Below are 10733 nucleotides of genomic sequence, written 5' to 3' on the forward strand. Positions count from 1 at the left end.
AACAAGCTTCCCACGACAAGTCGTAGCTTAACTTCCAAATTTTCTTTAGAAAAATATTTCTGAAATAAAATGTTACTAAGCACAATAAAAGAGATCAGCAAATCTAAGAATCTCTTATAACTTTGTTACTTTGGACTCAAATAAAAACTTGGCTCAGTTTCTATGTGGAGTAGGCAGTGACTCATGAATAAACAACCAACATTATTTCGTCACGACCGTCAATGACTAAATAAGAGCCTAGCAACATAAATCAAGTTTGGCTATAAATAGTGGAAAAAGACCACAGACCATGACTAAGATGTCAGGTGAAAAAAAACCTGGGAATTTTGATCTTTTTATGAGCATACATTAAGCTCACCAATTCCAATTGGCCATTAGAAATATTTAAAGTTATTAGTAGCTATTTTAACACCTTTATAAGCATATACAAAATAAATCGAAACAATGTGAAGTAATGTTGAATGTTGAATTTAACTATTAAGATTTACTTTAAATATAGATAATCACAATACAAGAAATGCTTTCCACTTTTCAAGATCATATTGTTTTTTAGCATAAGCCGCCAAAATTCAAAATAAAATATGTACTAAAATCATCGAAGCACTAAAACCATCGATGGCCATATTACAGTTATCGATAAGCTCCACTTTTGCTCGGCTCTAATCAGCTGTTATGTTATGCCGCGAACTCCTTCAACAAAAATGTTGGCCGCCCGCAGATTACTACGATCACCGCGGATTACCGGTGCCCTGAGCTGGTCCCGCTGGAGCAGCGATGCCGCAAAGGCCACCACAGAATCCTCCGCCCTTTCGGAGAACGCGGAGAAGCGCCAGCAACTGCTCAACGAGCTTTCTGAGCCGCTGGAACAGAAAGGCCGGCCCGCCATCGATCCCAAGGAAACAAGTGTGATGCTCTTTCCTGGGCAGGGCACCCAGTACGTGGGCATGGCCAAGGACCTGCTCCGATTCCCTGGCGCCCGCCGCATCTTCGAGCTGGCCAACGAGGTGCTGAAATACGATCTGCTCAAGATCTGCCTGGAGGGACCACGTGAGAAACTGAATCGCACGGAGCACGCTCAGCTGGCTGTGATGGTATCCTCGCTGGCAGCACTGGAGCAGTTGCGTGAGGAGCGACCCAAGGCCATTGAAACGTGTGTGGCTGCCGCTGGCTTTAGTCTGGGCGAGATTACCGCATTGGTGTACGCGGACGCTCTGCCTTTTGACAAGGCATTGCGATTGGTGCAGGTGCGGGCCACCGCCATGCAGGCGGCATGTGACCAGGCAGCCGGAGCCATGGCGATGACTATCTACGGACCGGACACCAATCTGGGAGAGGCCTGTGCTCGGGCGCAGCAATGGTGTCTGGAAAAGGGAGTGGAGTCGCCCTACTGTGGCATCGCCAACTACATGTATCCGCACTGCAAGGTCGTGGCCGGCAACGTAGAGGCCCTGGAGTTCCTGGAACAAAATGCCAAGGCCTTAAAAATCCGACGGATGAAGAGATTGGCTGTGAGCGGCGCCTTTCACACTCCTTTAATGCAAAGCGCTGTGGAGCCCTTTACCAAAGCCCTGAAAACGGTGCGCCTTCAGGATCCCGTCATTAGAGTGTACTCCAATGTGGATGGCAAACCCTATCGCCATGCCAAGCACATCCTAACGCAGCTGCCCAAGCAAATCGTGCGGCCCGTCAAGTGGGAGCAGACCCTCCACGAGATGTACGAGCGCAAGCAGGGCGTCGACTTTCCACGCACCTTCGAATGCGGTCCTGGCAAGGGGCTGGTCCAGGTCCTGGAAAAAGTAAATGCCAAGGCCGCTCAATCCAGCTTTAATGTTATAGCCTAATCTTGTATAAAAATGCAGTTTGCTTTTATAAAAATGTATATTTTCTGGGCTAAAGGAAACAAAAAACTGGAAAGTTATGACCGTTGGCAGATCCTAACTCTTGTCGTCTCGTGATCGCATCCGATGCGCGAAGGCAGCTCCCTTGTTCTTCCGAAAGCTCTCAAAGGGATCGTGCATATTCGCGCCCACTCCCTGTGGATAGAAAATTATAAGTTGTCCTTTCTTGCGTACTCTTGCCACTTCACCTTGTACATCTCTCGACGATCGCGCACCTCGCCTCCCGAAATGGGCGTGTCGATGCCTTGATTCTTTGAGCCCAGTCCAGTGCCCGTTCCCGCCCAGCCCATTTTCATGAGCATTTGGTGGCCCTTGTTCGTTTCCTCGATGAAATCCGCGGGCTTGGCAAATGTGCTTCCCCTGTAAAAGGAAAAATAGCTCATTGGTCCGACTTTCATGAAATTATACTATAGCCATGATTTACAGAAAGCTCGGAGGTGTTAGAGATCTGTCGCGGTCCACTCGTCTTAGGCTGATGCTGTTCCCGTTGTCTCGGCTATTGGAATTGCCACGGTCACCACGGCCCTCTCTGCTATTTGTGCTGCCGCTGTTGTTGTCCCGTTCGTGGCGAGGAGATCGATTGCGACCCTTGCGGTTGCTACCACCGCCCAACCTGCTCCGATTTACTGGTGGCGGCGTTAAAGAGCGCTCCATGGATCGTGACCGGGATCGGGATCGAGAGGCCGTTCTGTCTCGATGGGGCGGCGTTTTTGAGCGGGAGCGACTGCGACTCTTTGATCTGCGCAAGAAGATAAGTCCAAATATCTCTAGTTTCTGTTTAAAAGTATCGATGGAAAACAAACACTCACCGGTAAACTCGCTTGTTGCTCTTTTTGGGTAGGGGTTTCTCGAGCACAATCGGACTGGGCGACCGCGACTTTTCTCGGATGCCGTCCTTGATTTCCTCTTCCTTTTGCTTTCGCGCCGCATTCTTCACCTTATAGTACTCATAGAGACCAAGCTTCTCCCAACCCTCACTGCAAAGATAAACCCATTTATAAGTAAAACTGACTAACATTGAATTGAAGTACTTACTTATCCCTGGGACGATCGTGTGAGGGTGCGGAATAGAAGGCGTTCAATGCATTTGTTAGTCGCTCGCTTTGTGGCGCTGGAGCTGGCAGTCGAATGTCCGCCGGATCGAGGGCTTTGTAGTTGTAATCCTCCAGACGAATAAGCGGCACCATGAGGCCCGCTGGTAGGTCGTAGTAAGGCGCTGTGGGTATTTGTGGCTCTCCGATCACAACAGGTTCTCCAGATTCTCCGTCGACCAATTTCTGTGGTTGCTGGCCATCTTCCAATGTTCCGTCTTCGGGTTTTTTGGTTATAACCGCGCGAATGGCTGCATTGAGCACATCCAGGTCTACTTCGCCGCTATCAGCATTTTGCTGACCAGGTCTTACAATATTCTGGGGATAGCCAGCCATTGGCGGCGGCAGCTGTTGCTGCTGCGGTTGTTGTTGCTGCTGCTGCTGCTGCAGTTGCTGCTGTCCTTGTTGCTGAGGGTCGTCAGGATGGTGTTGCTGCTGCATCTGTAAGCACGCCTGAATTGCTGCACTGAGAACGCCAAGATCAACAGGTGGTTCATTGCCGGACCCCTGCGCCTGCAATTGCGGAAACTGTCCCGGTTGTGGCTGCTGCTGCTGCTGCGGATGGCCCATTGCTGGGCCCTGATTATGATGCATGGGTCCGGGGAAGCCTGGTGGTGGTTTGGACATGTCCGGAATGAAGAAGTTCGGTCCGCGTGGATCCGCAAAGTGATTCCCCGGCGGTGGCTGCTGCTGTTGGAAGTTACCACCTGGATACATGTTATTTCCCGGCTGCGGATGCTGCTGATCATGCGGCCCCTGGCTATTCATGTGCTCATGGTCACCCGGCATTGCTATTCGGTGGGACATCAGCGATGGGATGTTTTTCTGCTGATGGTGAAGCATGTGTTGCTGCTGGGACTTCTGGGCCACAATCTGCTGCTCCAGGTGTTGCGCCTGCTTCTCCAGCTGCACAATTTGCTGGCTGGCATGTTGGATAAATATATGATGCTGTTTCTGATAGCTGAAGCATAAGAGTTAAGGTTTATTATATGCTCTGTTATGTTCTTGGACTTTTATACTTACTTATCCAAAGTCGCCTTGGTATTCTGCGTGAACTTGGCAGTTATATCATGATGTGTGTTCTGCAGATTGGTTTTGTACTCCTGCATTGACGAGTCCGGTGACTGAAGCTTCGAGATGACGCATGCATCGAAGAACTTCGCCTTGGACTCCCACAGGGACAGTAGCTTGGCCAGCTTCTGGCGCTGGTCGGAGGTGCCAACTGTGGGCGAGAATAACACTATTAGAAATCCAAAATGAATCAATCGAGAGGGGAAATACATACTCAAGTCGGCGCTGCAGAACATCGGAATGACGACGTTCTCGAGGCTGTTCTTCAAGTCATTGATGTTCTTGCGCATGCTGTAAATACATCGTTGCACTTAAGTCTCATCTCCCAGCTACTCTAAAGTCTAGGTATGATGTCGAAAGTCCGGTGGTCGGTCAGATTCAGTCCAATTCTGTCAGCGTAGTCCGCAAAAACTAACCCACAAAGTAGTATTTTTGCTCGGTGGGTTAGTTGTTGAGGTTTATGGCTCTTAAATACTATACTATACTAATAATTGACTGGGCGAACTTACCAGTGATGGAGTATATCATTAACTAAATATATAAGATGCAATTTTTGCTGAAACGTTGAACCATTGACCAAAGCCCTAAAAATAAATTAACAAACGAAAAACATATTTTTCTAGTTCTCTGTATGCACAACAACATTGCCAAAAGTACTTGTTGTGCAAGTATAATGATTTTTGTTAGTTAATCTTCTTTCTTTTTGGTATTTGTGTTTTTGATTTTTTTTTTCTATTGTCCGATGATTATCACTGTTAAGTGTTGGTGTGTTGTTGTGCGTGTTTATGGTTAAGCTTATTAAGTAAAATGATTTGTTTAGGTGTGTGGCCCTAGCTAAAAGACTTCCGGATCTGGGAACTACTCATATGGATCATAACATCTCTCGAAAACGAATCAATCTCGAGCCTCTCTGTGGAAGTCTCAATCGCACAATCACTCAATCGACCATCTCTCACTTGCATGTTCGATATTTCGTATTTCGTTTTTGTATGTTTGGTTAGTATTTCACTCGTTGAAAGAAAGAAACACAATTTAATTAATACATATTGCAGGTCATTAGGTATAAAACTGAGGCATACTTCTTTAAAAGATATTGTAAAACGACATTGATTTTTGCGCTGTCGGTTGAATGCTGTAAAATCCAGTTCTTGCCTAAAATTGCAATATCAAACGGGTTACTCATATTGTCATTGTCCATGGCGATTATAAATTAGGTTTAGGATTAATCAAAAAGTAGTATGGATTCATTTAGTGTGCGCTTTGTGTGCAGCAAAGCTGCGGAGCATCAAAAATTCAGCTCCATTAGCTAACTTATGACTGATTACGAGACTACAAACAAGCAATAATGTAATCCAGCCGGTCCGCTGAACTCGTATTTACCTGCAGAGATGCTGTCCTTCGTGCAGGACTCGATGATCGGCTGCAGAACGCTATCGAAGTCCCTCAGCACAATGCCCTGCTCGCCAGCCATCTGTTCCTGCTGCGCCGTCTGCGCCGCCGCGATTGCATCCTCGATCTGCTTGGTCTTCTGGTTCATCAGGGCCTACAGGTTGGTTGGTGCGATTTGGATCGCATGCGTTGGTGTGGTTCGGATCAGTTCGGTTTGGTCATTGGGCACACAAAGGTTTGTTCACATGCATATTCGCATTTGGTATTCACATTTCGTATTCAAGTTGACAAGCGTTTCAAAACAAATTTGATTTTAGGATTTGTTTTTTTTTTTTTTGGTTTTTATACAGTTTTGTCAGTTGGTATGAAGAGTGGTTTGATTTGGTTTTTTTTTTTTTGGTTTATGTTTCAAAAAATACAATAAAGCAAAAATTTAATGTAGCATTGTAAATTGTTAATTAAATAGTAAAAATAATGACAAATATATATTGTAGTTTAGTAATGCTGAAAGTACACTTTAACTTTATCTTATCCGCACTTGGAGAACAAAAACTGAGTAGATCGATTGAAAGGACGTTTAGAAAAGGGTCGCAGGACTGATTATTCTGAGGAATTCGTGGATTAGTTTGTAGTGAAACAATTTGAAAAAGCAATTTGAAGAGTGAGATCACTTCATTAGAGGGAAATTCAATAGCGATAAGCAATAAGAAAGGTCTTTCTTATTAAGACGAATTTGGTTCACAGTACTTATAGAGTGAATAGTCCACAGAAGCTGTTCATAATGATTAATAATAAACACCATTTGTTGAACTGTTGTTCCAGAGTTGTTATTACAAAATTAAGGGGATACAAGACTGCCATCTGTGAGTCTATGACAATATCTTTGGAAATAATTTAGGTCCGAAATTATATACTGGTTATACGATTTATCTTTTCTCTGAAGAAAATATCTCAAAGCATTCTGGCTTAAAAACGAAGTATATTCACAATCGATTGGGTCGTTTAAAAGGGAGGTCAAAAATTCGAAGAAGCAAAAACGTTCTTATATTCAGACTATAAAAGCAACTTTTAGGTGGGTATTTAGTTTAAAAAGGAATCCATTTTGCTTCATTGAATTTTTGCCAGAGGAGGCCAACATTCAACATGAAATCATATTGAAATCTTTTCTTTTCAAACTCGAGCTGCTCTAAACTCTCGGAAAAAGGCTTGCAAAGGTGGGCGTATAGAGGTATCCCAGTTATTTCCAACTTCAAATTACCGTGTGCTGTGCGGAGAGATTCGCTTCGGATTGCTGGATCTGTTCCCGCAGCGACTTCTGCTGCATCTTTATGGCTTCCAGTTGTGACGTTGGATTCATGGCCATGGGATTGCCATTGGCCTGCTGATTGTTGGGCGGTCCACCGTTGCCGGCGTTCGGCGGCCAGGAGTGCTGCGTTTGCTGTTGCATATTGTCTTGTGCGTTTTCGGGCGGGTGCGGTGGCTGCTGATTGGGTGGCGGATAGAGGCCCGGTGGCTGGGATTGCTGCATTGGCGGCGGATGCTGCATGTAGTGGCCGGTTGGAGCACCTGGTGGCAGTTGTTGGTTAATGGCCTGTTGCTTCAGCACTGTATTGGGTGTTAAAAGCAGATTATAGGGTTTATTTTCCACCAATTTAGAAAGCACTCACGAGTCTGTTCCGCTGCCACCCTGAATTGATAGTAGCTGGCGAACTCCCCGCCGTAGAGGAACTCGAACTTTGGGTTGTTCTGCTGCTTCTGCTTCGTTATTGCCTCGAATTCCGGACCATTTCTGGCCACAAACTCCGCCAGTTTGTCGATAATATTCCGTAAACTAGCATCTGCAAATGAAAAGCAAATGGTTTTTGCAAAAAATGTGAGCATATCAAAGGTTGTATGTTTGTATGTACACATGTGCATGCCAATCGACTTGGGCACAGAATTAGCTCGATTTGAAGTTATATGCAGCACTTTCTTTAATTGCTGCACTTACCGCGTGGCGGTTGCACGTCCATTTTGCGACTGTTATTAGCACTAATATCCTATGTAAAATACTAAGTTCATAACTTTTTGCACTTTTCCAGCGGCACTTTTCACAGCTTCTTCCTATTTTTTCCGACAGTGTGCCCATATCTTTGTATTCTTAGAACGACATGTAGTTAAATACTAAGAGTTACTCTCGGTACTACTTTTAAAGTGGTTTTTAGCGCTTATCATAATCTTTTTTGAGTAAATAAGCGGCTTTAAGTTTTTTCGCTGCTCGTTTGTTAAACATATTTATTGTCAGTAGCAGAGGCTCCAATTAGAATGGCGGTTCGAGCAGAGCTGCCAATTACCGGTCTTTTGCTTTTCGATTAATAACACAACGTGGCAACGCCGGGCGTCTATCTCCGTTCTAAGCTGACAAAAATAGTTTATTTGTGGTAAACAAACCGAGTGCACACGTTTAGCCAGGGCAATTTGTACTCGAAAGCAATCTCCACGCCGGCCCGTGATTAATGCAGCATCCGAGGAGGCATGACAAATCCGCACTTTAAACCGACAACTCCGCGGACAGCGTGGCATTGAATTACACGGGCTCCCTGCAAAATAATCTTGAAATAGCCACTATATAGTGTGTATGTGTATATAGACACATCCGCGAGCAGCAGAATGGCAGATAATAAGGGGAGCGTTATCACCATTAATGGCGGCGAATCGGCGAGAAGCTCGCCGCCCTTGCAGCGGAAGTCCTCGACGTCGGAATCTCCGCCGGAACTGCGAATCCTTTGCTTTGACCTCACCTACTACAATCGCACAACTCAGTTCCTGCTCAGCTGCGCCGGCGTCTTCTTCCTGTACATCCTGTACGGCTATCTGCAGGAGCTGATCTTCACCGTCGAAGGATTCAAACCCTACGGATGGTTCCTCACGCTCGTCCAGTTTGGCTACTACATCGGCTTCGGTTTGGTGGAGCGGCGGCTGGAGGGCTATCGGATAAGCGGCGGTTCCTTTTGGAACATTGAGCCGGAGCCACGTTGCATTCCCATGAGAACATACCTAATTCTGGCTGCTCTTACGCTGGGTACAATGGGTCTGTCCAACTCAAGTCTCGGCTATCTGAACTATCCCACCCAGGTGATTTTCAAGTGCTGCAAACTCATTCCCGTGCTGGTGGGCAGCATCCTCATACAGGGCAAACGCTACGGACTGCTGGACTTTGCGGCAGCCACCTGCATGTGCATCGGATTGGCGTGGTTCACGCTGGCCGACTCCCAGATGACGCCCAATTTCAATCTGCTTGGCGTGGCCATGATTTCGGGAGCGTTGCTCTGCGATGCCGCCATCGGAAATGTTCAGGAGAAGGCGATGCGGGAATATAAGGCGCCCAGCAGTGAGGTGGTGTTCTACTCATACGGCTTGGGTTTTGTGTACCTATTTGTGATTATGCTGGTTACCGGCAACTTCTTCAGCGGCTTTGCCTTCTGCTTGGAGGTGGGTAATATTTGAGATTTATGATGTGAGCGATCTAAATTGTATCCATTTAGCACCCCGTTGAGACCTTCGGTTATGGGTTCCTGTTTAGTCTGTCCGGCTATCTGGGCATTCAGTTTGTGCTGGCTCTGGTGAGGAGTAGTGGTGCCCCCATAGCTGCCACAGTGACCACCGCCCGCAAGGCTGTGACCATAGCCTTTTCCTTTGTGCTTTTCAGCAAGCCCTTCACCTTACAGTAAGTGTTCTGTGAATTTCTAAAGACGAAGCTATACTATACCTATTTAAAACTTTCAGATATCTGTGGTCTGGCCTCATCGTTGTCCTGGGCATATATCTCAATGTCTACAGCAAGAGGAACAAGCTGACGTTGGCCGACGTCCGACAGAGACTAAAACAATTTGGAGCCAAGGTTGCCCGCTCACCGAGTCGCAAATTCCTCATCGAAGTTTAGAACGATACCAAAAAAAACACGTACATGTTAGTTTAATTGGAAGCATGGTTTTTCTACAAGAAAACCATATAATATAATTACTTAATTACATTCTAAACAAACTATGTGCTATCTGTCCATGTCGAACTCCATTACGCGCTTGAAGAGATCCTGGCGCTCCTTGGCGGAGGTTAACTGGCCCATGGTGCGGTCCAGGAACTGTTTTTGGTGCTTGACTATGAACTTGTTGCATTGGATGATGGTGGCACCGATGTAGAGCGTCCTAAACTTGGCCCGTACATCTCCGATCTGGAAGAAAGGTGGTTTTATTGCTGATTTAAGGACATGACAATGGGACCAACCAAAGTAATCAATGGCAATACGCTGGACACAAAGTGTTGGCCTCGATGGAGACAGCGTATGATTGCCATTTTCGTCCGATCGTTGATGTATTTCACTCGAAATCCCTGCTCGATCACGCCGAGGCCGTAGACTCCGTGATACTTCTCCACATTCTGGAGTAGGATCTTGGTCAGGCTGTGGTCGTTGAGTCGCAGAGATTGTGTTGGCGTGTAGGGCACAATCTGCACCGCTATGTACCTGTTTGAGGATGGTTTAATTAAAGAACGTTAAAGAAAACGAGATCAATATTTACCTATTCTTTATGCGAACCATCGCGGTGTAATCAATATGGCAACGCTGCAAATGGTTGCCAGACCGAATTCGCTTCAACTACCGATAACATATCGGTTTTTAAAAATCCGGAAATGGCTGTTTTATTTTTTGTGTGTCTTAAAAATGTTCAAACCCTTCAAATAATGAAAGATTCAGCTGTATTTAAATATAAGTTAGCTAGGAAAGTATGTTTTTATATCCTTATCCTTATATGAAATCTGGGATATTCTTTATAAAAAATTAAAAATTATTATCCAAATCTAAATGTCCTGTAATTGATTTGGAACGCTTCAATATAAAATGATCTTGTATGTTCAATATGTTGGTGTATTTTTTCATTCGATTCTAAAAAAAGATGCGATCCCTTTTTACTTTTGAGAAAGTCTTTTGTTCAAGTTGGATATATGGAAAGTAAATGCATGGACATACATTGTTTTCAACCCATTTACTTGTATTTTGACAGCGAAACAATGGATTCGGGGAATCGCACGTAGAAACTGGCAACTTGTCGACCAATTCATGAATGTGGGCAGAACATTCCTCACTGTCGCTGCCCACGTTCAGCCCTCCGTCGACAAACGGAATGGGGGGCATTGCTCCAGTGCCAGTGGGGATTTCTCCATCTGTTCGGTGAATCTAAACATATATCTATATAATATATATATATATATCAGCGATTGTGTTGCTCGCAGACTTGGGGACGCGGGG

The 10733-nt window shown here is 45.4% G+C and overlaps 4 protein-coding genes across 6 annotated transcripts; 2 read left to right on the forward strand and 2 right to left on the reverse strand.

The window, feature by feature from the left end:
- Positions 1–651: 651 nt before the first annotated feature.
- LOC6738420 (probable malonyl-CoA-acyl carrier protein transacylase, mitochondrial) lies at positions 652–1875 on the forward strand. Its single transcript, XM_002085193.4, has one exon. The coding sequence runs from the start codon at positions 678–680 to the stop codon at positions 1839–1841; it is 1164 nt and encodes a 387-aa protein (XP_002085229.2). The 5' UTR covers positions 652–677; the 3' UTR covers positions 1842–1875.
- LOC6738421 (calcium homeostasis endoplasmic reticulum protein) lies at positions 1860–7607 on the reverse strand. 3 transcript variants are annotated; one of them, XM_002085194.4, is made up of 13 exons: positions 7440–7607; positions 7117–7287; positions 6708–7054; positions 5441–5603; positions 5140–5212; positions 4570–4644; positions 4275–4351; positions 4013–4211; positions 2934–3950; positions 2708–2875; positions 2323–2637; positions 2087–2258; positions 1860–2033 (listed from the first exon to the last, which is right to left on the reverse strand). In XM_002085194.4, exons 1-13 carry the CDS (start codon positions 7459–7461, stop codon positions 1935–1937), a joined length of 2898 nt encoding a protein of 965 aa, XP_002085230.1. In that variant the 5' UTR covers positions 7462–7607; the 3' UTR covers positions 1860–1934. The 3 variants fall into 3 exon arrangements, 2 of the variants coding, with proteins under 2 accessions (XP_002085230.1, XP_039150308.1); XM_039294374.2 differs by lacking the exons at positions 5140–5212; positions 6708–7054; positions 7117–7287; positions 7440–7607 and having other exon boundaries at positions 5441–5459; XR_005544103.2 differs by lacking the exons at positions 1860–2033; positions 2087–2258; positions 2323–2637; ... (1 more) ...; positions 2934–3950; positions 5140–5212 and having other exon boundaries at positions 4147–4211.
- A 175-nt stretch (positions 7608–7782) lies between these two features.
- LOC6738422 (adenosine 3'-phospho 5'-phosphosulfate transporter 2) lies at positions 7783–9475 on the forward strand. Its single transcript, XM_002085195.3, has 3 exons — positions 7783–8920; positions 8974–9155; positions 9215–9475. Exons 1-3 carry the CDS (start codon positions 8099–8101, stop codon positions 9369–9371), a joined length of 1161 nt encoding a protein of 386 aa, XP_002085231.1. The 5' UTR covers positions 7783–8098; the 3' UTR covers positions 9372–9475.
- Positions 9399–10159, reverse strand: LOC6738423 (ribonuclease P/MRP protein subunit POP5). The gene is made up of 3 exons (XM_002085196.4): positions 10006–10159; positions 9713–9950; positions 9399–9659 (listed from the first exon to the last, which is right to left on the reverse strand). The coding sequence occupies exons 1-3, from the start codon at positions 10023–10025 to the stop codon at positions 9480–9482; spliced, it is 438 nt and encodes a 145-aa protein (XP_002085232.1). The 5' UTR covers positions 10026–10159; the 3' UTR covers positions 9399–9479.
- Between the last annotated feature and the right edge of the window lie 574 nt (positions 10160–10733).

This window comes from Drosophila simulans, chromosome 3L (assembly GCF_016746395.2).
Source record: "Drosophila simulans strain w501 chromosome 3L, Prin_Dsim_3.1, whole genome shotgun sequence".
NCBI lineage: Eukaryota > Metazoa > Arthropoda > Insecta > Diptera > Drosophilidae > Drosophila > Drosophila simulans.